Below are 25,690 nucleotides of genomic sequence, written 5' to 3' on the forward strand. Positions count from 1 at the left end.
GACTTTTGAGAACTAAACTTAAAAAGAAAACATAGTTATGGAGGCAGGCTTAGTGATACACGCCTTTCGTCCTCATACTTGAGAGGGAAAGGCAGGCAGCTCTCTTTGAGTTCAAGACTAGCCTAGTTTACATACTGAGTTCCAGGACAGCCAGAGCTGCACATAGAGAACCTGTCCTAAAAAACCCAAGCATTGGGGGTGAGTAAAATCAATATAGAGGTTGCTGGAGAGACGGCTCAGCAAAGAGCACTGACTGCTTTTCCAGAGGAGCTGTGTCAATTCCCAGCACCCACATGGCAGCTAACTGTAACTCCAAGATTGGACACCGTCACACAGACATACATGCAGACAAAACATCAATATATATAAAATAAAAAGATTATTTTAAAAAGTCAATATAGGAGCCGGGCATTGGTGGTGCACGCCCAGCACTCGGGAGGCAGAGGCAGGCGAATCTCTGAGTTCCAGGCCAGCCTGGGCTACAGAGCGAGTTCCAGGACAGGCTCCAAAACAATACAGAGAAACCCTGTCTCGAAAAACAAAACAAAACAACAACAACAAAATCAATATAGATGTGATAGTGCAAGCCTGTAATGTCACCAGTTATGGAAGTTGAGGGTGGAGAATAGAGCCCAGGAGTTTGAAGCCAGCCTGGACAACATAGAAGATCCATCTTAATTAAGAATTGTGGAGTGGGGCTGGCATATTGGAGGTACTGGGAACTACTTTGATAAAATTATTTGTGATACTTAAGATTTGACGAAATCAGTCAGGCTGTGGTGGCGTATGCCTTTACTCCCAGCACTCAGGAGGTAGAGGCAGGTGGATCTCTGAGTTCAAGGCCAGCCTGGTCTACAGAGAAACCGGTTTGTAGCATGTACTTTTAATCCCAGCACTGGGCAGGCAGAGGCAGGTGGATCTTTTGAGTTTGAGGCCAGTTTGGTCTTCAGAGTGAGTTCCAGGACAGCCAGAGTTGTTACACAGAGAAACCCCAATCTCAAAAAAACAAAACAAAACAAATATATACATACATATCTTATGTAAATCTAATTTGATGTGTTGTGTTTGAAATTGACCTAATTGTTGTAGTATGAACTCATAGCAAGATATCTCAACTACTACTAAAGCTAATACTTTTTTTTTTTTTTTTGGTTTTTCAAGACAGGGTTTCTCTGAGGCTTTGGAGGCTGTCCTGGAACTAGCTCTTGTAGACCAGGCTGATCTCAAACTCACAGAGATCCTCCTGCCTCTGCCTCCCAAGTGCTGGGATTAAAGGTGTGCACCACCACCTCCTGGCGATATATTTTTTTAAGATTTATTTATTTATTATGCATACAGTGTTCTGCCTGTGTATATCCCCCTTTTTTGAGATAAGATTCTTGGTATATAGCTCCAGGCAGATTTTAAACCCCTAATCCTCCTGCCTTTCCTCCCAAGTACAGGGCGGTACGCTTTGCTTTCCATGAAACTCTTAAAATTGTCAAGTACTGCTATTGGGAAACTGTAAAGCCAACTTTCCTTTGGATTCTACTCTCATATCTGTGGTAGATTACTTCTCCATAAGACAAATCCAGATAGTTTTTTTTTGTGGAAGAGGTAAAAAAAAAAACTTGCAGTTGAATTCATCTTTTATAGTGTTGTGAGCCAGGTAGTCCTGGCACACACCTTTAATCCCAGCACTTGGGAGGCAGAGGCAGGCGGATCTCTGAGTTCAAGGCCAGCCTGCTATACAGAGCTAGTTCCAGGATAGGGTTGTTACACAGAGAAATCCTGTCTCAAAAACAAAACAAAAATGTATACCTTTGACCTTTGTGCACTTGCTTTTGTGGGTTTTGTTGTTTTTTGAGACAAGATTTCTCTGGGTAGCCCCAGCTGTCCTAGAGTGTAGGTCACACTAGACTCAGCTTCCCAACTGCTGAGATTAAAGGTGTGTGCTGCCAATGCCCAGCAGTATTTTTTAAAAGTACGGTTTTATGGAGTTGGAGAATGTAAATTTAGTTGATTGATTGCCTAGCATGTATGAAGTCCAAGGTTCATTCTCCAACACATAGTAAGTCAGGCATAATAAATGACGTGTGCCTAAAATCCCAGCACTTAAGCCAGCAGTTCTCAACCTGTGAGTTGTGACCCCTTTGACAAACCTTTAGCTCCCAAAATATGTACATTACAAATATAACAGTTGCAAAGGTATAGTTATGAAGTAGCAATGAAAATAAATTTATGGCTGGGGGTCACCATAACATGAGGAACTTTATTAATGGTTGGTAGCATTAGGAAGGTTGAGAAACATTGACTTAAGCAGTAGAGGTAAGTGGCTCTACATAGTGAGTTCTAGCTCACATATGTTCCTCCTTTGTGTATGTCTGCAATTAGCTAAGTCTTTAAAACTAAGTAAATTTAGACTGGGCATTGGTGGTGCACGTCTTTCTTTAATTCCAGCACTCTAGAGGTAGAGGCAGGCGGATCTCTGAGTTTGAGGCTAGCTAGTATGGTCCACAGAGCGAGTTCCAGGACAGGCTCCAAAGCAATAAAGAGAAACCCTGTCTCAACAAAAAACAAACAAACAAAACTAAATTTAAGATGAAGATAAGGATTAGTAGGGTAGCTAGATTGAAGGGTGTGAAACTGAAGGTGGGCAGATAAATTAGGTTATGGCAGTAGTTTAAGATAGTACCTGTCAAACTTGGTGGTTCCTAAACTCCTTAATCTTTGAAAACTAAGTGTTCTAGGACCAGTGAGATGGTTCAGTAGGTAAAGGACTTGCCACACAAGCCCAGAAACCTGAATTCAGTCCCTGTAACCCACATGAGCATGGAAAGAAGAGAATAACTCCAGTTGTCCTTTGGCCTCCGTATGTACTCCATGGTATACACTCAAACAATGATATGTAATAAACATTTTTAAGATTACGAGCTAGGGTTATTAAACAGACCCTGTCTTGAAACACCAAAAAAAAAAAAAATTGAAGCCTATTATGATGGCCCATGTCTGTAATCCCAGAACTTAATTGTTGATTGCTGGAAGTTCAAGGACAGCCTGAACTGCTACAGTGTGAGACTAGCTTTAAAAATAAGTAAGTGTGGACTAGAGACAGAACAGTTAAGAACATGTACTCTTCTTGCAGAGGACTTGAGTACATTTCCTAGCATCCATTTCAGGCATCTCAGAGTTTCCTGTAACTCCAGCTACAAGGGATCCAGTGCCCTCTTTTAGACCTCCCATGGGTACTGCACTCATGTGCATATACATACATACATACATATATACATACATACATACTTACTTACTTACTTAAAAATTTAAAATAAAGTAGAAGTGACTATTTAAAATAAATATTAAGTAGAGGCATGATGTCTCATACCTTTAAACTTAGCACTTTAGGCAAGCATATCAAGGCCAGCCAGAACTAAATAGTAAGACCTTGTCTGAAAAATAAAATGCAAATTGAACATAATAATAATTGAAGAATTCAGTGAGAAAACTTCCTTAATAAAAGATTATTGGATGCACTAGTCATCTTTTATGTCCCAACAGCTGACAAGGTTATTTTACTTAGTTTGTGAGAAATACCCAGCCTTATATAGATAAGAAGCTAAAAAAGAAAGTAGGGTTGCTTTTGAGGGGGGAGGTAGTCAAGACAGGGTTTCTCTGTGTAGATTTGGCTGTCCTGGAACTCACTCTTTAGATTAGACTGATATTAGTGTTCTCCATTGACACTGTACTAACTCGTTAAACGTTTGTTATACTACAGATTTGGAAACTATCATTAAATTTATATGCTGTGTTATACTGAAATTCATCAGTTCATCTTGTATGCTGCATCATTACTCATGTATGATTTTATAACATCAGTGTTGGTGATTTGGAAATTATTGGTTCACTGATTTGATCAGATATTGCAGTTGTTACTATATTAATCCACCTCAGTATTCTCTTAGGAAGTTAAGCCTGTGTGTGTTGCTGGGGTCTTCAGTTATAGCCCTGGGGAGCTTGAGGTCACTCCTGGTATACAGATGGAGTTCCAGGACAACCAGGGATACAGTGAGATCGTCTACCAAAACAACAAAATTTGGGAGCTGAGGGCTGGCAATGTGTAGTGTTTGTGTTAGGAAACATGAAGCTCTGGATTCTGTCTGCAGTACCTTATAATCCTAGTACTTGGGAGGTGAAGGTAGGATGATCAAAGTTGTTTTGGTTTACTTTTCTGCTGCTGTAATGAATACCATGACCAAAAGTGACTTGGGGGAGGCAAAGGTTATTTCATCTCACACTTCCAAGTCACAGCCTACCATGGAGGGAATTTAAGGCAGGAACTGAAACAAACCATGCAGAAAGGCTGTTAGTGGGTGACTTACTGGCTTCTCCTTAGCTTGCTGTCTTATATAGCCCAGACTCCCCCACCTTCATAGAGTGCTGCTGATAAGTAGGCTGACCTCCTATATCAACCATCAATCAAGACGTTTTCTCACAGACATGGCCAAAGGTCAGTCTAGTTAGCTGCTCAGTTGAGGGTCTCTCTTTCCAGGCGATTCTAGGTTGTGTCAAGTTGACAGGAGAAACTAACCAGCACAGAAGTGTAAGGTCTTCTTTGGCAATATGGCCATTTTCTGAGACCCTGGGATAAAAAAAAAAAAAAAAAAGAAGGGGGTGGGCTGGAGAGATGGCTCAGTGGTTAAGAACACTGGCTGCTCTTCCAGAAGACGTGGGTTCAATTCCCAGCACCCACAAAGTGACTCACACTATCTGTGACTCCACAGCTTCAGGGAATGCAATGCCTTCTTCCTCTGGCCTCCACCTGCACCAGGCACAGAAGTGGTGTACAGATACACACGCAGGCAAAAACACCCATATACAATAAAAGTACTTTGTAAAAGGGGAGGCAGGAGAGATGGCTCTGTGGTTAAGATCACTGGCTACTCTTCAAGAGGACTAGTGTTTGAATCCCAGGATTTGAATGGAGGCTAACAACAACCTGTAACTACATTTCTTGGGATTTGATGCTCTCTTTCTGTGGGCACCAGGTATACACATGTGGCAGTGAAGAATTCAATAACTTTATTCAATTAGGGGCCATTGCCTTGATTGATGCTCAGATTCTAGTTTTTTTGTTTTATGGTTGTACTGGGGATTGAACCTAGGGGCCACAGTATGGTCAGCAAGTACTCTGTCACCTGCTCTTTTTACTTCTTATGTTGAGTTAGGGTGTAAGTTTCTTAGCCTGGCCTTGAACTCATTCTGTAGCCCAGATAGGCCTTGAACTTTTGATGCTCTTGCCCCAGTGTCCATAGAAGCTGAAATTGTATTAAAGGTTGCACCATCAGGCCTAGCCATTGGAAAGTAGTTTGGGCTCTATAGATCAACTAAGGAAAAAAAGGGAACTTCTAGATGTTTTGGGTCACAGTTTGAAGGTCACTAATCTAGGACAGTGATTTTCACACTGATTTAAAACCCTAGGCTGCAGCCGGGCGGTGGTGGCGCACGCCTTTAATCGCAGCACTGGGGAGGCAGAGGCAGAGGCAGGCGGATCGCTGTGAGTTCGAGGCCGGGCTGGACCGATAGCCTCCAAAACAAAACAGAGAAACCCTGTCTCGTAAAAACCAAAAAAAAAAAAAAACCCAAAAAACAAAAAAACCCTAAGCTGCTTTGGAGTATTGAACTATGGAGTTCTTCTGTAACCACCTGCTCTTTATTTCAGATCAGGTCTGTTTGTCTTTTTTTTTTTTTTTTTTTTAGTTTTAAATCAGCTAAAGATGGCTAAAACTGGTGAAGAGAAGAACTGAGTCTGAATTGGGGCTGTCAGTTTGTGAGGGAAATGAGTTTATCCTCCAGAAATATGTGTATCACTATCATTACTTAATACTTAGTCTTCCTTTGATACAATGGCTGCTGGAATCTGCACATCTGACCCTCTTGTCAGAGATTAGCAGATTCCTTTGTACAGGTATGTCTGTGCTTGTGTGCATGGAGGCCAGTCCCTCCCTCCCTTTATTTTTCTTCGAGGCAGGGTTTCTTTGTGTAGCTTTGGAGCCTGTCCTGGAACTCATTCTGTCCTGGAACTCACAGAGATCCACCTACCTCTGCCTCCTGAGTGCTGGTACTAAAGGAGTGTGCCACCATTGCCCTGCTCAGAAGTTTTTCTTTTTCTTTTTTTTTTTTTCCTTTTTTATTGGTTTTTTGAGACAGGGTTTCTCTGTGGCTTTGGAGGCTGTCCTGGAACTTGCTTGGTAGTCCAGGCTGGTCTCGAATTCACAGAGATCCTCCTGCCTCTGCCTCCCGAGTGCTGGGATTAAAGGCGTGCGCCACCAATGCCCGGTCAGAAGTTTTTCTTAGTCATTCTCTTAACATCCTCCTCTTATATTGATTGATTGATTGATTGATTTTGAGACAGTCTCTCTATGCATTACTGGCTATCCTGGAACTCACCTTGTAGACCATGCTAGCCTTGAATGTATATCGATCTGCTGACCTCTGCTTCCTGAAGTGCTGTGAGTAAAGGTGTGCACCACCACATTTTTTTCTATCTTTGAGACGGTCTCACTATGTTGTCCTTGCTGAAATTGCCTATGGGTCTGCCTGCCTGCCTGTGCCTCCTGAGTGGGAGGATTATAGATGTGTGCAACCATGCCTTGCCTTACACCTTACTTTTATTTTTTTTTCTCCACCTTATTTTTTGAGATAGGGTTTCTCACTGAATCTGGAGTTCACTAGTTCAGTTAGACTTGATGCTCTTTCAGAGTACCTGGGTTCTGTTCCCAGCACCCGAATTAGATAACTTACAAATACCTGTAACTCCTACACACTATTTTGCTTCTTGTGGGGATCTACACAGATGTTGTATAAATACATACAAATAAATGAATCAAATAAAAATAAATCTTTGCTGCTGTAGTATATCCTTTTAATTTCAGAATTTGCGGCATAGAGACAGATGGATCTTCGAGTTCCAGGCCAGCTAGCTGGTCTACAGTATAGTGTGAGACCTGTCTTAAAAACAGCAGCGGCTGACTCGAGCTTGGTGTAGTGGGTACACCTGTAATCTCTGCAGTTTTGAGGCAGAGGTAAAATAATGAATTCCGGGCCAGGCCCCAAAGTGGAATGCAGTATTAGGTGATTAAGATGGGTCTTTCTTTCTGGAATTTTTCCTGGCCTCCTTTCCTGTTTCTTTCGACTTATCCAAAATAAAAAGTAGACAGTGTTCCCAGGTGTGAAATCCCAGCACTTAGGAAGACTGCTGTGAGTTCCAGGCCAGCCTGGGTTACAGAGTAATATCTTGTTGAGACCTTTTCTCAAACAAAAACATACACATTTTATTTATTTAACCAAGGATAGTGATTCCTCCCTTATCTACTGCTATCATGGGGATTAAATGAGAGACTTAAGTACTCTGTAAAAAATTAACCAGTACTTACTGTTTTTGTTCTTTGCTGACTTTGATGCAAAGGAATTTGGTTAAGTAAAAGAATTACTTAATATTTGTATAATGTTCTAGAATTAGCAAGCTGAGAGTGGCTTGGAATGCAGGCATAGTCATTCAGATTAGCAGTGCTTGTGTTGTTTTTAACAGTGTCAGATGTCTTCTACTTTTGAGGTAGAAAATTAATTTTGTTGCACCTAGAGTTCACAGGCTTACAAAATTTAGATATGATATACCATTCAAAGTTCAGTTGAGACAGTGGAGGAATATATTTCTTGCTAGTGGTTGGATGGATTACTGATGTGTATTGACCATCTCTTTTTGGTATTATATAGTATAAATAAAAAAATTGGAAGATTGTTAGAACACAAAGAGCGGAGGAAAAATTAAGGCTGAAGTTAAAGATCAATTTTAAATGTCTTGTGCAAAAGGAGTGTAAATAAATCAATTCATAAAGACAAAAAATGATTTTGTGCGTGCATGTGTGTGCTTTGAGACAGGGTTTCTCTGTGGTTTTGGCGGCTGTCGTGGAACTAGCTCTTGTAGATCAGGCTGGTCTCCAACTCACAGAGATCCACCTGCCTCTGCCTCCCAAGTGCTGGGATTAAAGGTGTGCCGTCACCAACGCCCGGCGACAAAAATGAATTTTTGTAGAAAATTTTATCTAGGCCAAGGGACTGTCTTATGAATTGTTTTCCTTCATAAGAGATTGGATTTTATTCAGTCAGCATTTGCTTCATCATATTCTACCCATGTGTCCCACCACAGTCAGTGTTTCTGGTATGTTCATGTAATCTCAGGAAGAAAGATTAGGAATTCAACATTTTTCTTGGCTGCATAGTGAGTTTGAGACCAGCCTAGACTGTATGTAATAATGTCTCAAAAAACCAAAATAGCATTTTGTGGAATCAAATATCTGAAATCCTAGCACTTGTTAGGCAGAGGCAGGAAAATCAGCAGTTCAATCAGTCTGGAGCTACATAGAAAGTTTGACGGCAAAAAACAAACAAACAACAACAAAAAAAGTTTGAGGGCAACTTTCACTATCTGTACCCTGTCTCAAAACAACAAAAAAAGATAATTGTCTCTGTTTTGGGGAGGTTCATTGTAAATGGGATAAAGTTGAGTTCTTTTGGTAGCAGACTCTGAAGTGAGCATAGTACTTACAAGTTGGCTTAGGAAGTTTTCTTGGTATTGTCACCTGTCAGAGAAGTGAGAAAGAAGTGGGAGATACTGTATTGTGATGATATTTGAATATATATGGTGATGGGAATAGAACCTAGAGCCTGATAAGCAAAGGGCAAACACTAACAATGACCCTTTATCTGTGTGATTCTGTTTTTTTTTTTTTTTTTGTATTGCTTTTTCTTGTTAGTAATAGAAGAGAATTGAACTTGGGACCCTTTCTGGCTAGGCAAGCACTCTGCCCTAAGCTATATTTCTAGTACTGTGGTGTTAACCAATCCCACGAAAATTAAAAATGAAATTACCTGCCCTTTAGAGTTACACTGAGCTGGGGCCAAGAATCCTAGCATTGGCTGTGGATTTAGGCTGTCACAAGAAGAAAGCATGATGGATGAGGCAGTTCTGAAAGAACTGACAGCTGAAGACTGTCATGCAGTAGTACAGCAGCTGCTACAGCAAATCTTTTACAGTCCTAAATGAAAGTCTGTATAGTTTAGTGCTTCACAGTGTCCAGGATGGGAAGTAAGGGTCAAGATAGATGTGTACAAAAATTTTATATTGGGCTATTGATGTCTAGCAGAATGCCATTGCTAGATAAGGTTAAGACTTAACGAAAGATACTAAACAAGTTTTACAGAATGAATTGGGTTGTTTGGTAGCAACAAAAATAAAGGGTGGACAATTTTCACTAAGTCTGGTATTACACAGCAGAGTTAGGAAAATATAGTTAAAGAGTAGAGTTGTCTGTGTTCACTAGTTTAGTTTTTGTTTTGTTTTTGGGTCTCAGCCTAGCCTGGCCTCAAACTCACTGAGGTTGAGCCTAAACTCCTGATACTTCTCTGGTACTGGAATTATAGGTGAGCTCCAGTTATCCAGTTTGCCATTCTAAATCAAGTTCTGTAGTTATGACAGATTGTAATGTTGTCTCTGATTCGCTTCAGTGTAATTTTATTTCTATTGTGGTTTCTTTTGAGATAAGATCTGTATTACTGAGGATGACTTGAATTTTTGATCCTCCTAAATCTACATGCTGGGATATAGGTATGAGCTACCATTCTTCATTTATGCTGTGCTGGGGATTAAACCCAGGGTTTTGGGCTTGCTAGGCAAGTACTCTTGCCAACTGAGCTATATTCCTAGCCTCTTTTATGATAATTTTAAAGAAAAGACCTTACTCAGCATGATAAATGGGAATAAACCAAGTTTGATCTTCTGTAAATTGAGTGGGCACACTGATTTATACCTTTAATCCCAACATTTAATGGGCAAATGCTGGCAGATCTCTTGGTCAACCAGAGATACATAGTGAGACCCTATCTCCAAAATGAAAAGATAGGTTGCATTTGAATGAGATGCTTTTTTCATGGATTAAAGGTATTTGCTGCCTTCGTTGTTCTTATCTTGTTCTTGTCTGAAGCAATTTAATTTCTTTAGTATACTATATATATTTTTGCTTATTGCCTGTTAATTTCCTATAATTGAAAGTGTCTTTGGAGAGTTAGAAGATAGGTTAAACTTGAGTTCTACTTACCTCTTTGACCTTGTAAAATTTAGTAAAACTTGATTCTTTTTTTCTAATCTGCAAAATAGAGGTGATAGCTAATACCAACATTCTTTCATTAGTGAGTTTTTGAGATGAAAAAATATAAATGAGCTTGTAGATGTTGAGGTATTTTCTAAGTTATTTTACTATTAAAATTCCTTTGTGAAATGAGTATAATGAATGGTAAGTTTCTGTGTTAGGGTAAGATTATTAAATGTAAAATGTTGATGATTGGGAGCTGTAGGATTTAAGGTGTATAGAGTCAGTGTAGCCAAATCACAAATTACAACTAAAATGCCCTGTAGAGTACATTTCACAGAGGAAGAATTGTTATTCACTTTTTAAAGAGCAGCATGCGCCTCGAATAGATGTCAGATTTACATGAACAAGTTTGCTGTGTCTGGAGATGAATAAGAAAGGTCCCGAGTCTAGGTATGATTGTGCATTCCCTTAATCCTGGCATTCAGGAGGCAGAAGGAGGTGGATCTCTGAGTTCCAGGCCAGCCAGAGCTACACTGAGAAAACCTTTCTTAAAACAAAAAACAAAAGAAAAAAAAGTGTGGCAGCCCTGCTGCTGATTCAAAACAAGACTACATAGTTCACAAGACAGATAGATACACGTGAAAGTAATAGGAATATGGAAGGGGTGAGAGGGGATGAATATGGCCAGAGTATATTTACACATACAGGGTTGCCACATGCTAATAATATTAGTGATAAGGGCAAATAACAGTCAAACATTTCCTGACACTTACAATGATAATTATAAATCTAAACTTCCTATATATAACCTTAAGCACTATAACTAACCCTGTATCCAAAATCAAAAGTAGACAAAAAAGATGAAGGTGCTGGCAAAATCAACAATATTTGTGTAGCACTTGTTTTGAGTGGCACATGGTCCATGTGTCTAGGCTGACCTTGAATTATTTGTGTCATGAAATAGAATTTTGAAAAAATGTGATAGTACATGTATAAATAAATTCATCTATTTTTTTGCTAACAAATCTGTTCAAATCTTTGGGGTTTTTTGGGTGTGGGGGCATGGAGATGGAGCAAGGTCTCTCTGTCAGCTCTGACAGTCCTGCCTGTTATAGGCAGTGTGTCATCACATCTGGCTAAAGGTAGGGAACGTAAAACAGATCTCATTATTGAAAAGTAAGTGATGATTATGTGAACTTCTAGCTTTAAGGCTAAAGTACTCTTAACTGCTGAGCTATCTCTCTAGCCCTGACCAGGGAAACATTTCAGATAGTTGGGATAACAACACAGTTTTGTACTATTTTATCCATATATGTATAATCTTCTGGGTGGATTTTTTTTTATTTGGTTTTTACGAGACAGAGTTTCTCTGTATTGTTTTGGAGGCTGTGGGTCCAGCTCGGCCTCGAACTCACAGAGATCCGCTTGCCTCTGCCTCCCGAGTGCTGCGATTAAAGGCGTGCGCCACCACCGCCCAGCTTCTGGGTGGATTTTTATCAAAACCTATCTTGTTTTGAGATAGAACCTAGACTGACTTTGAACTATTTGTATAGCTGAAGATGATCCTAAATTTCTGATCCCCTTGCCTCCAACTTCAAAGTTCTAAGAGTATGGGTGCGTGCCACCACATCCAGTGCTGGGGAGCAAACTCATAGCTTCATGTGTACTATCTATACTGATCTGTATTATGATATTAAAACAAAAGTTAGGTAAAATAAAAAAAAAACTGGGTCAGTGAGAATGTCTCATCTTTCTGCACAGCCTGATGGGATTGAGTTCAACTCACAGAATTCAGAAAGTAGAATCTATTCCTGTCCCAACCTCTCACTGTCATACACATGCTGTGGCATTAGCTGGGATGCATACACTAAAATAAAAAGTTAAGTTGCCAGCAGTTCAACACACATGTATGGAAAATGTCTTAAGGGGATGGTCATTGGTAGGATCAGAAATTTAATCTCACATTATAGTACTAGTTATTTTAGGAAGTGTGTAAATTAATGAACATATAGGTTTTAATTTATTATGTTTAATCAAAATATTATTTACTGTAATTTATTCAAGGTGTTAGAATATTGAATAGGAGCAGTATGCTATCATTTCTATGGGCCTAGCTAATATTTGTACAATAGTAGAATTATTGAAAGAAATTACTTTCTGTGGTGTCTTTAAAGAGTAACTTTTCTAACTTTATCTCTTTTCATACAACACTCAAAAGAGTAACTTTTCTTTTACAGCTTCCTGAAGCAAACACTCGTTTTGAAGATGTTTAACAAATCATTTGGAACCCCCTTTGGGGGTGGTACAGGGGGATTCGGCACAACTTCAACATTTGGACAAAGTAAGTTTTGAAAAATAATGAGAGAGGAGAAAATGTCTAATTTGACTTTTTTTAGTTGAGTTGTTTTGTTTTGAGACCTGTGTCACTGTAGCCTGAGGCAGCTCCCAACTCTTTATGTAGCTCAGGCTTCCAGCTCTCAATGCTTCTGTCTCAGTTTCTCAGGTGCTGGGATTGCAGGCATGAGCCACTGTCATAGTTGTAACTATCAACTTGACATAATTGAGAACTAGATATGAGAATATCTGTGAGGGATTATTGTTGCTATCTTAATTGATGGAGGATGTGCTCACTGTAGACAGCACTGTGTTGTGCCTGAGGTCCCTGTGCTAGGCAAGTACTCTATCATTGGACTGCAGGCACTGTGGTGGTTCAGTCATACTTGTGGAAACAATGAATAAAATACCTTGGTTTGGTTTCTATCCTGTAAGAATTTTGATGGAAATTTGAGAAAAGCTTCAAACTGCATTAGTGGTCCTATTTAATTCAGAGTGATGAGAAATGTAGCTAGGCGATGGATATGTAGGACTTAGTAAGAGAGAGGCAAGAGAATCTTTGAGTTTGAGGCCAGACTGGTCTACAGAGTAAGTTCTAGGACAGCCAAGACTACGCAGAGAAACTCTGTCTCAAACAAACAAAAAACCCCAACAAAATAAAAAGAAATGTTAAAACTATTTCACCCTGGATTTTGGTGTTTCAGGTACTGGCTTTGGTACTACTAGTGGAGGAGCATTTGGAACATCTGCATTTGGTTCTAGCAACAATACTGGAGGCTTATTTGGAAATACACAGACCAAACCAGGTAAGGGATTATGTTTGCAATACAAATGGTTTACATGTAGCTGGTATAAGAACTTCCTTGGTGACTACAATTTGCTACATAAACTTGTTTTCTCCCTTTCCATCTCTCCAGGAGGATTATTCGGTACCAATTCATTTAGCCAGCCAGCAACTTCCACAAGCACTGGCTTTGGGTTTGGTACATCAACAGGAACATCAAACAGTTTGTTTGGAACTGCAAGTACAGGGACCAGTCTTTTCTCATCCCAGAACAATGCATTTGCACAAAATAAACCAACTGGCTTTGGGAGTAAGTAGGACATCATTCTTTGTACTTCTAATAGTTTAATATCTGATTTGTTTGTTGAATGTGTTCTCTCTTCTTTGCTCTAGTTCCTTTACCTCATTTCTCACCAAGTGGTCAAAACTAGGAAATAGAGCCATACTGGGTTTTGTGGGCTAGAAAAGAAGGCAGTAAATATATATCTTAAAGAATGGGGGCTTGAAGCACTAGTATTTGTAATGGATGCATAGAGGAAGATATGCCTGACAAAAATCTCTTGAGTTCAAGACCATACTGGTCTACAAAGTGAGTTCCAGGACAGCCAGGGATACACAGAGAGACCCTGTCTCAAAAAAAAAAAAAACAAAAAAAAAAAACAAAAAAACAAAAAAAAAAAACACACACACACACACAAGAGAGAGAGACAGAGATGAATGTAGGCTGAAACAGCAAGGTTGAAGTAATATCTTTGGAGTTATGATGATGAAACACTAATACATAAAGTAAAAACAAATCATTAAAAAAGAAAGGTAGTCTTTAATGTCTTTTTTTTTTCTTTTTTTGGCTTTTCGAGACAGGGTTTCTCTGTGGCTTTGGAGGAGGCTGTCCTAGAACTAGCTTTTGTAGACCAGGCTGGTCTCGAACTCACAGAGATCTGTCTTCCTCTACCTCCCGAGTGCTGGGATTAAAGGCGTGTGCCACCACCACCCGGCAATTTCTTTTTTTTTTTTTCTTTCCCCCACTTTGAGATAGATTCTCACAATGTAGCTCTAGCTGACCTGGAACTCATTATGTAGACAAGGCTGCCTCAGATAGAAACCCACCTACCTCTGCTTCCCTTCTGAGATTAAAGGCATGGGCCACTATGCCTTGCTAGGTGTAGGGTCTACTATTCTGTATTAGTTTCTTTTTGGATTTTGAGACAAGTGTCTTGCTCTGTAGCCTGGGATAGTCTAGAACTCACTGTGTAGCTAGCTCAAAGCTAGTGTTGAAATGGAAGCATTCCTAACTTAGCCTCCCAAGTGTTTGGATTACAATCCTGCTTCTGAGTTAATTTCTATAAAATGACCAACAATGCCCTCTTTAAATTTTTTTAGGGGTGCTTATATTTTATGTTAACCTGTCTATGTTTGATTGCTTCTATAGGACTACATGTTCAAAATATTCTCATGGGTATATGAAATATTATATCTAAATAAAAAACATAGTATGATTTTGTGATGTGTATTATGATGACGTGTTTTCAGATAGCCAATTTTATTAGCATTCATTCTTGCTTAGTAAGAAAAGGAGAAATGAGATAAGATAAAATAGTCAAAAATTGTTTCTTTTTAGTCTTGTCTGGTATATCTAAGAACTACCTGCACATGTAGCTAATTAATAGGTTTGGAGTAGTTTACCTTGAAAGTTATAGCTTGGAAGTGTGTAGGTATGAAATATTGCTTAAATGAATTTGCTCAGGAGAAATAAAGAATATTTAACAGTATGAAAACAATGCTGCCATCACCCTACCATACTTCCAGGGGTTTTAAAGATTAAGTTGTTTGCTATTTAATTCTCATTTTTCTAATCTACAGATTTTGGAACAAGTACTAGCAGTGGAGGACTCTTTGGAACTACAAACACCACCTCTAATCCTTTTGGTAGCACATCTGGCTCCCTCTTTGGGCCAAGCAGTTTTACAGCAGCACCTACAGGAACTACCATTAAATTTAATGTAAGGTATTTTCTTCCAGAATGGTTTTTTTTTTTCCCTATTTGTATATTTCTCTGTAGAATGACTTGTCAGATTGCTTCTATTTCCAGTCACACATATTGTAGTTTGGCTTTAAAAAAAAGATTTATTTTTTATTTTATGTGTATGAATATTTGTTGCATGTGTGAATGTGTGCTAGTACCCAGGGAGGCCAGAAGAGGGAGGGCGTCATGATCTCTTGCAATTGCAGTAACAGATGGTTGTGAACCTCCATCTGATGCTGGTGTCATATGCCTCAAGACCTTGGCATAGTGATGTCACCTCAGAAGCACTATTCTGACCTTAGATCCCAACACTTGCCAAAAAGACCTAATCCATCAAAGACCTAGTTCATTATTTCCAGGTTCCAGTAAAATCCTTAAATATACTGAGCCATTTCTTTAGTCTCCCCACCCTGGAAAAAATAAAACAGGTTTTAAAATAGTACTAATAGTTTTATAGGCTAGATGGCTCAGTGGGTAAAGGCACTTGCTCTTAAGCCTGATGACTGAGTTTGATATTTGGAACTTATTATAGAGGAAAAACCTGCAGGTTGTCCTCTGACCCCCATGCAGGCAAACAAAATAAATAGTAAAAATATTACATATGATTTCATAGTACACAAGCAATGTGAAGCATAAATTTAGTTTTCTAGCTGGGTGTGGTGGTGTACCTTTATTCCCAATTTTATTCAGCATTCATTCTTGCTTAGTAAGAAAAGGACTGAAATCACTGTTGAAATGGTGTCACATGAAGCTGCCTATTCTGTTGACATTCTGAACTATTCATCATGTAAATTATTTCTGTGCCTCCCTTTTATAATAAACTGATGATGCCTAAACAAACAAACAAACAAAAGAATATTATCTCAAAAAATAAAGCTGGATTTAATGGTTCACACCATTAATCCTAGCACTCAGGAGGCAGAGTCAGGTCAATCTCTTGAGTTCAAGCCCAGCCTGGTTAATACAGAGTTCTAGAACAACCAGGGCTACATAAAGACCCTGTCTTTAAATGAATTAATAAATGAATGAAAAATAAAAAGCAGATAATTAAAGAATAGTTGATACTACTTAAAGATTTAAATAGGTTTTTGAGTAAATTGGGTAAAACCATCTGTAAGCATATATTACCTGCATTTTGCCATATAATTGGATAGCTTGAATTGAGAGACTAATACTTAAGTTTGTGGTAAATTTGTTACCAAGATTGATTTATTTAGGGGCTAGAGAGATGGCTTAGTAATTAAGAGTACTTGCTTTTCTTCCAGCATACTGGAATTGGGTTCCTAGTACCTCAGAGTTAGAGTAATAGACAGTTGACTTACAACTAACTACAATGCCTCTGGCCTCTGTGCACTTACATGAACATATCTACATGCAGGCACACATAATTAAAAGTAATAAAAATTAATCTTTAAAAATGAAGATTGGTTTATTCAGATAACCGTGATGTAGAGGAAAGATCAGAAATGTTGTCCTATATTTTAATGAAGTATCTTTGAAAGCAATTTGGTTTTGCCTGTGATGCCCAATCTGGTCTTGAATTCCTGGTCTCAAGAAGTGATCCTGCTTCGTCTTCCAAAATATTTGGGCTACTAGGTTTGCTCCATGTTTTAGTTTGTTTGAGACAAGGTCTCACTATATAGTCCATGAAGGTTGTTTTGGTATTCACAGTTTTGTGGTTCTGGGACAGTAGGTATGGGCCATCATGCCCTCTAAATAGAGTTTTTTGAGTAGGTGTGTGTGTGGAGGGGAGTGTGTGGGGATTTAACCCAAGCCTTTGCAAATGTTAGGCAGGCATTCACCACTGAGCTGTATACAGTCCTTGGCCCTATCTTGTAAAAAAAAAAAAAAAAAAAAGGAGAGAGAGAGAAGGAAAGAAAGAAATGGGGGATAGTTTTGAAGTTCAGTGGAATTGTGTCTGTGAGAGTTGGACTTGGAAAAAAAAACACCCTGGATTTAGAAATGTTCCTTTGTCTTCCTTTGCAGCCTCCCACTGGTACGGATACTATGGTCAAAGCTGGAGTTAGCACTAACATTAGTACCAAGCATCAGTGTATTACTGCTATGAAAGAATATGAAAGCAAGTCACTAGAGGTTAGTAAAATGAAGTACAAAAAAAAATCAGCTTAATACTTTGATTATACATAAAAACAGCTTTTTCAAATGTTTGATTCTTTTTAAGATTAAGTGGTTCGAATTGGGTCTGAGTAAAAGCTTTACATTAATGTTTTTTTCAAGATTATATATTATGAATGTTCTTTATTTTAGGCAGAGATATATTTTACACATAGATACAAATACTCTATCTAGTATTCTACTCTGGTTAGATATTAACGTTGCAGTGACAATACATATATGTGCATACATGAGTTTTTAGAATTTATGCAAAATCCTAAGTATCTGGCCTTAATAAGTTTTTCATTAAGTGAAAGGATAACATATCAAGTTACAGCATAGGAAAAAAAAGGAATGAATAACTAACATCCCAATGCCCTTGTTCCCTGCCCCTCATCATAATCCTCTCCTTCCAAAATTAACTGCTATGATTGTCCTATTTTTGCTGGTCTTTGAGTTTTATATAGATGGACACTTACTTTATACTTTAATATTACACTTCATCAGTGATGTTACTCTGTAACAGATTGTTGTGTAGGTCTCTCCTAGGAAATTATTTTGCCTTAGGTTAAGTTTGGTAATGTGCTTACTTACCTTCAGGAACTTCGCTTGGAGGATTATCAGGCTAACCGTAAAGGCCCACAGAACCAAGTGGGAGCAGGTACCACAACTGGCTTATTTGGGTCTTCTCCAGCAACTTCCAGTGCAACTGGACTCTTCAGCTCCTCCACCACTAATTCAGCCTTTTCATATGGTCAGAACAAAACTGCCTTTGGGACTAGTAAGTATTTTATTGCATCATAAAAAAGAGTGGCCAAACAGAAGTAAAACATGACTCACTGCTTTATAAAAGCTGTGGAGAAAAATAATTTGGGGATATTTTTGAGTAGGAAGGGACAGTTAAAGTGAAGATGGCTAAGGAGTCCTTTATTTCAGAAGGTGATATTGAGTAGTACCTACCCAAAGAAGGCAAAAGAACTGGTTTTATGTATTTTTAGGAAAAATCGCTAACTTAAAGCTAAAGTCTCAAAACTCTGAAGTTTTAGAGACTCCCCACCCCCAAGACAGGTGAACCACAGTACTGTGCATAATAGACTAGGCTGAATATTGATAGGAAGAAAAAGCCTCATTTTTCAAGGTTAATTTAGATATATTGAATATTTTTTATAAAAAAGGAAAATTTGGGTTTACAAAGGAAGGCCATTCAGTTTTTTTTAGAATTTTTGAGTTTTGAGTTGAACCCAGCTTGGTGTTACACTGCTTTAATCCTAGCACTTGGGAGGCAGAAGCATATGGATCTCTGTGTGCAAGGCCAGTCTGATCTATAAAGCAAGTTCAGCACAGCTAGGGCTGTTACACAGAGAAACCCTGTCTTGAAAAACAAACAACCCCCCCAAAAAAACCACAAAAGAAACCAAAAGAATTCTTGAGTTTTGAGGTACTGTAGAAAGGAAAGTTTTACTATACAGCTAGCTGAAGATAGAAATTGAAGGCTGTTAAGTAAGGACTGAATTGAAATTTAGATAGCAATAGATAATACTCAGATGATTGCTGAATCACTAGTTTGAGAGATCCGTTTTTGTTTTTGTTTGGTTGTTGTTTATTTTCCCTTTCCTTTTACTCTTTTTCTGGAAGGTACAACTGGATTTGGGACAAATCCAGGTGGTCTCTTTGGCCAACAGAACCAACAGACTACCAGTCTCTTCAGCAAACCATTTGGCCAGGCCACAACCACCCCAAATACTGGATTTTCCTTTGGTAATACTAGTACGCTTGGACAGCCGAGCACCAACACTATGGTAAGGAAACAGCCTTTGGCTGACTCCAGCATTTATTTGTTAAGCTAAGTAATGAGACTAGTAATCATGTTTACCTTGTAAGTGCCAGCTCCACAGCAGTTCTTTAGAGCTGAGGTTATTCAGCATAGGGGAGAAAACAGATCTTTTAGTAATGAAGACCTAGATTTTAGTCTGGGCCCATACATACTCTGCTCATTGAAGGTTTGTTGAATGGGTCATAGTTATCACCAAGAGCTTAGCGGGCTGCAAGTTTGTATCTTGAGGCTATATACCTTGTGACATTGACAATTGTTCCAGAGGGAGTAGGAGGATGATGTGAGAAAGGAGCATGTATGTGTCATCAAAATACATTATGTATGTGGATGAGATTGTTAAAAAATTTGTTTGAAAATAAAGACTGTGTTTATGGGCATTAGAAGGATAGAACTCTAGAACTGAACATACTGTAATCTCAGCCTTTAGGAGAAGGATCCAGAGTTCAAGGATAGCATTAATTATGTATCTATTTCAAGGCCAGTCTGGGCGGCATGAGATTAATCTCAAAAATTAAGTGACACATATGAATAAAATTGAGAATAAAGTAAGACAACTGGTTTTTCCACAAGAATACCACAACTGATTACCATCTGTAAAAGAATGAGATTACATCCCTTTTATCATTAATAGTCAGCATTTACTGTTTATTGTTTTGTTGTTGATGACTGGGTGGTCTCATTTTGTAGTTGAGGCTGACATGAAACTTATGATCCTCTTGCTTCAGCTTCAAAATGGAGGGATTTAAAGGTATGAGTGTATGTCTAGCTTATAAAGCATTTAAAAGAAAATGAGGTGGTTTTGGTTGTTGTTGTTGTTTGTTTTGATAGCTTGGTCTTTTTAATAGCTTAGATTATCCTGGAACTTCCTATGTAACCTAACACCTTAGAGTTTGAGAATTCATAGAAATCCTTAGTACATGTCCAGTATCTGAAGTTCGTTGTTCTAGTAACAGGGGTTTAGGTAATAGGGATGAATTTACTGTCCTGGATTCTAAAGTTTTAATAGCTCTTAATTAACTTTATGCTGTTTTGGGAAGGATACCTTATTCCTTGCTTTTCAGGGTTGTTGCAAAGAAATGTTTCAAGAATTTTGTGTTTATCACACATGCTTTTATAAACAATGGTGATTTATTTTTAATCTCTCAAGATGTTAAAGAAAACTATTATGAACTGCCTTTTAATCTAGATTACCCTTTCCAGGGCCTGTTTGGAGTAACCCAAGCCTCACAGCCAGGAGGTCTTTTTGGCACAGCTACAAACACCAGCACTGGAACAGCTTTTGGAACAGGAACAGGTCTCTTTGGGCAGCCCAATACTGGATTTGGTGCAGTTGGTTCGGTAGGTATTAACAGTTGACTGTAATTTGAACTGTTTAAACCTGTTAAAGGAATGTATAAAACAGAAAATTGTCTTTCAAGAATTTAATATGTTTATTTTCCCTCTTTAATTACGTAATTTTTTTAAACTTATTTTTTGTGTATGTATGCCTCTGCCACTCTTCATACATGGCAGTCAGAAACCACTTGTGGAAACTGGGCAATGATGGTAGCAGCGGCAGCACATCCTTTTATCCCATCACTTGGGAGGCCTCTGTAGAACTCTGTGAGTTCAAGGCCAATCTGATTTACAGAGCAAGTTCCAGGACAGCCAGGGCTACACAGAGAAACCTGTCTTGTAATTAAAAAAAAAAAAAAAAACAAGAAGGAAGAACCACTCGTGGGAGGAGTCCAGTCTCTCTCTTTCTGTATGGGTTCTAAGGATCAAACTCACATAAGGCTTGGTGGCAAGTACATTTATCCACTGATGGATCTTGCCAGCTTCTTTCCCGGTCTTCCTGTCAGGATCTCAGACTTGTGTAGGCAAGGATAACCTCAAACTACTCCTGTCTATACTTCCTTAGTGCTGGGATTCAGGCATGTACTACTAATTTTAGTAGTTTCCCCCAAACTACTAGTTTTCCTGTTTCAGCTACCCAGGTGCTAGGATTGCAAACATTTGCCATTATGCCTAGTTTAATGAAGTTTTGGGGACTAAACCCTGGGCTTTATGCATTTTAGGAAGCACTGTAGTTACTAGGGGTTATCTCCCCAGCTCCATGGTTTGTTTGTAGTTACTAAATTGTCTTATCTCAGTGATGATGTAGTTTACTTCTGCTTGAAAGTACTGGTAAGTGCTGGAGAGGTGGTTCAGTGGTTAAGAGCATTGGCTGTTCTAACAGGACTTGAATGTGACTCCTACACCCATGTGGCAACTCACTTATGGCTTCTGTAGGCACTAGGCATGCTCATGGTGTACAGACAATATATGTAGGCAAAATATCCAAACACATTAAAAGAAAAAAATCATTGAAAAGAGAAAGAAAATAAAATGCTGTTGTAGTTTGTTGGGTTAGTTTTAATTTTTAAATTGAGAAGTAAAGCTGTTCTGTTTTTGTTTTTTCAAGACAGGGTTTTTCTATGTATCCCTGGCTGTCCTAGAATTCACTCTGTAGCCTAGGACTTACACAGATCTCCCTGCCTTTGCCTCCTGAGTGCTGGGATTAAAGACATGAGCTCCATAGCCCAGTTAAACCCTAGGTTTGGTCCCCAGTACCACCACCACCACCAGTATAAAAAGCTGGTCAAGCTGGGCTTTTTTGGTGCACGCGTTTAGTCCCAGAACTCAGGAAGCAGAGGCAGGTGGATCTCTGTGAGTTTGAGGCAGCCTGGTCTACAGAGCGAGTTCAGGACAACCTCCATGCATAGAAACCCTGTCTCAAAACAAAACAAAAAGAATCTGGTCAAACATTGCTGAGACAAGAAGATTGAAAGTTTGAGTCCAATCTGGGGTACAGAGAGTTGAAGGCCAGTCCAAATGGTATAATACACTGCCTCAAACAAATTACAAGCTGAGGGTGTAGCTCAGTATTAGAATGCTTGCTTATCATACCAAGTTCCCAGTACTACAAACACAGTTTTCTCTCTTCATCCTCCTCTTCCCTCTTTACTTTTCCCTCCCTTTTGTCTCCAATACAGAAGCCTGGTCTTCCTCCTGGCTCAGTGTCCCAAATGCTGGTATTACAGGCCTGTACTATCACACCTGGCCAATGAAAATATTTGATTGCCTTGTTGTTTTATGTTTGTTTGGTTTTGGTATTTTTTTTTTTTTGACTCAATGAAATCCTGTTTGCTGAGGTGTTAATTTTTTGTATTTGTAGCATTGTACTTAAAATCTTGTTCAGATCATATCTTCTGATTCATCTGTCTTAACTTTAACTTTTCATAAAAATAACTTTCTTTTCCATTACACACTTGATACTTGGAGTAGCTTATTTGCATCCTTTCTCTCATAACTTTTAATTATATGTATTGTGTGTTGGCATGTGGGTACATACATTTAAATGAGATACCTTAAAAGGCTGTAAGACTAGAATCCCCTGAAACTAGATTATAGGAAGTTTTGAGCCACCTGATACAGGTCCTAGGTACTGAACTTTGCTCTGTTTTTTTTTTTTTTTTTTGGTTTTACGAGACAGTTAGTGCTCTTAACTACTGTTCCATCTCTCCAGGCCCTATTATTTTAATCTTTGCTATTTTAAATCATGTGTGTATGCATGAGTATATATGTCTGAAGAGTTACCAGAAATCCCTGGAGCAGGAATGACAGGTCATTGTAGCCACCTACTGTCAGTGCTGGGAATAGAGCTCAGGTCCTGGAAAGAACAGTATATGCTTTTAACTGTTGAGCTATCTTCTTAGCCTGCTTACTTTCTCTTTGTTGTATCTTTATATTATTTTAATTTTTCCTGTATTTTTCTTTTAGACCCTGTTTGGCAATAACAAGCTTACAACTTTTGGAACCAGCACAACCAGTGCTCCTTCATTTGGTACAACCAGTGGCGGGCTCTTCGGTAACAAACCAACCCTGACTTTAGGAACCAATACAAACACTTCCAATTTTGGTACATATAAAATGCAGGTTTGACTCTCTTAAAGTTACACTGACTATACCACACATCATTCTTCTGATTCATATGATTGGAAATGTTTAAAAATTCTCAGGTAAGCATTAGCCTGATGCTAGGTACCAGAAGGCAAGATTTAAAGTCATGGTACATGATCGGAGATATTTAGTATAGACAAATTGCTTTTCATTTTCTCTGGGTTACCTCACCAGTAACTGAAAGGGTATATGTAAACCTCATGTGTCTGAAGTAACCCATTCTATTCAGGTAGGTTTCAAACTTGGGAGTGTAGTGTACAAGGAGAGATAGGAGATTCTTTCTGAAAGTCAAAGCTCTGCTGAGTTGGAGGATTATTCTGGCAGTTGTAAGTGTAGTGCTTCATGCCTGTTATGCCCTAACTACTGAAGCAGGAGCCATGATGTCTAGGCTAAGCCATCCTGGGCTATAGAATGAAACTTGTTTCCAAGAGAACAACAACAAAATTATTTTTTTAATTGCCTGTTTCTTACATAAAAATCAAGAAAATGGAAATACGATTGAGCAAATTGTTTTAAAAAGGAACTTTATTCTTTTTAGATATGTTAGAAATATTTAAACCAGTTTAAAAGAAGTATGTTTCAGCTTTATCCATACATGATTATGTTTTCAGACTTTCAACATTGTACAAAGTTCATTCTATTGACAAGGGTAATGGAAGTTCAAATATTTGTTGAACACTTTGTTTGCCAGAGTCCTCATTAGGTACTGGTTGGTTTTTCTGGGAAAATGTGTGCAACATGCAGTTATTGGTAGTGGTCTGGTAATTAGAACTTTCTTCGAGAGCTCTTAGGTCTTTTTGTCTGTTTTTCTTTGTCATGTTGGGGTAGAACACAGGGTTTTGTATTCTAGGCAAGCTCTCTATGATTGAGCCAAATTCTCAACATATTCAGTGAGTTTTATATGGTCTTGCAATCTACTAGGGAAAAAAACTTATTCTAAACATGAATCAAAAGGATAGTGTATACACAAAAGTGTGAACTATTTGAAAAATGCATGTAAGACAGCTCATGCAGCCTGGCGTTGGTGGCGCACGCCTTTAATCCCAGCTCTCAGGAGGCAGAGGCAGGTGGATCTCTGAGTTCGAGGCCAGCCTGGTCTACAAAGTGAGTTCCAAGACAGCCTCCAAAACAATACAGAGAAACCCTGTCTCGAAAAAACAAAACAAAAAAGACTGCTCATGCCTATTTTTGGACTCAGATATTCGATTTTTCTTTTTCTTTTTTTTTTTTTTTGATATTTGATTTTTGTAGCCCCTTTTACTTAGGTTTTCACTCATTGTTAGTATTGACTATAATTCCATTCATAATTCGTTTTGAAAGAATAGATTTGAGGTAGTGGACATGGTTAATATGGTTTCTATATAAACCAAAGGAGGTAAAAGTATATGAATATTTATTTCTCTGGCCTTCCCCCTTTCTAAAATCATTTTTAAAAAGATCGTTATCATTGCTCCCTTTCCCGAGGAGCCTTTGAAGACCTCATATCACACCCCCACCCCTTTAGAGACAATTTCTCTATATAGTCTTGGCTGTGTAGACTAGGTTGGCCTCAATTAGAAATCCATCTGTCTCTGCCTCCTGAGTGCTGGGATTAAAGGCATGTGCCACCACATCTATCGGTGAACCATATTTCTTAATGATCTGCTACTTATGTCCTGTTGAGGAGAGTTCTTTCGATGTTGCCCAGGTAGATTCAAGCAGTCATCTTGCCTTGGCCTCCTAGGCAGTTAAGACTTGAGGTACACACGACTAAGCTCAGCTCACTAGCCGAAAATTTAATACCATATGTATTCTTTATATCTGTTGTTTGTTGCCCTTTGGCAGACCATCAACCATTTAGATTTTTTTGCTTCAAAGGGCCAGTTTTCAATACCAATGAAAATACATTTTTTAATACAAATATTTATTTGTTATATAGGTCATATACAAAATTAAATGTTTTTTTTGTTTGATTGTTTTGGGGCTTATTTTTTATTTTTTAAAAGATTTATTTATTTATTATGTATACAGTGTTCTGTCTGCATGTATCTCTGCAGGTCAGAAGAGGGCACCGGATCTCATTACAGATGTTTGTGAGTCACTATATGGTGGCTGGGAATTAAACTCAGGACCTCTGGAAGAGCAGCCAGTGCTCTTAACCTCTGGGCCATCGATCCAGCCCTTATTTTTTTTAATGACAAGTTTTTCTTGGAGGATTTTTGTTTCTTTGTGGGTGCTTTGTTTTGAGACACTCTTTGTTGTTTATTTGTTTGTGTTTTTTTCAAGACAATGTTTCTCTTTGTAGTCCTGGCTTTCCTGGAACTAGTTCTGTATACCTGGCTGGTCTTGAGCTCAAAGACATCCCCTGGCCCTGCCTCTTAAGTGCTGGAATTAAAGGTGGGCACCACCACTGTGTGGCTGAGACAGAATGTTATTATGCAGCACTTGTTTAACCTATAACTTACTATGTAGATCAGGCTGGCCTCAGACTCTTGGAGGGCCAAAATAAAAACAAA

At 38.6% G+C, this 25,690-nt stretch overlaps 1 protein-coding gene across 5 annotated transcripts in view; it reads left to right on the top strand.

The window, feature by feature from the left end:
- Nup98 (nucleoporin 98 and 96 precursor) overlaps nt 1-25,690 on the top strand; it is an 83,540-nt gene that overhangs the window by 1,295 nt on the left and 56,555 nt on the right. For 3 of the 5 annotated variants that reach the window (XM_040757448.1, XM_040757457.1, XM_040757449.1), the window contains exons 2-10: nt 12,362-12,465; nt 13,163-13,264; nt 13,376-13,552; nt 15,103-15,242; nt 17,252-17,359; nt 17,981-18,161; nt 19,016-19,179; nt 20,415-20,552; nt 23,016-23,154. In XM_040757448.1, coding sequence (XP_040613382.1) covers nt 12,390-12,465; nt 13,163-13,264; nt 13,376-13,552; nt 15,103-15,242; nt 17,252-17,359; nt 17,981-18,161; nt 19,016-19,179; nt 20,415-20,552; nt 23,016-23,154 — 1,225 coding nt within the window. In that variant the 5' untranslated portion in view covers nt 12,362-12,389. The remainder of the gene's footprint in view (nt 1-12,361; nt 12,466-13,162; nt 13,265-13,375; nt 13,553-15,102; nt 15,243-17,251; nt 17,360-17,980; nt 18,162-19,015; nt 19,180-20,414; nt 20,553-23,015; nt 23,155-25,690) is intronic. The other 2 variants (XM_040757452.1, XM_040757460.1) reach the window with 1 other exon arrangement.

This window comes from Mesocricetus auratus, unplaced genomic scaffold, assembly GCF_017639785.1.
Source record: "Mesocricetus auratus isolate SY011 unplaced genomic scaffold, BCM_Maur_2.0 Super-Scaffold_4256, whole genome shotgun sequence".
NCBI lineage: Eukaryota > Metazoa > Chordata > Mammalia > Rodentia > Cricetidae > Mesocricetus > Mesocricetus auratus.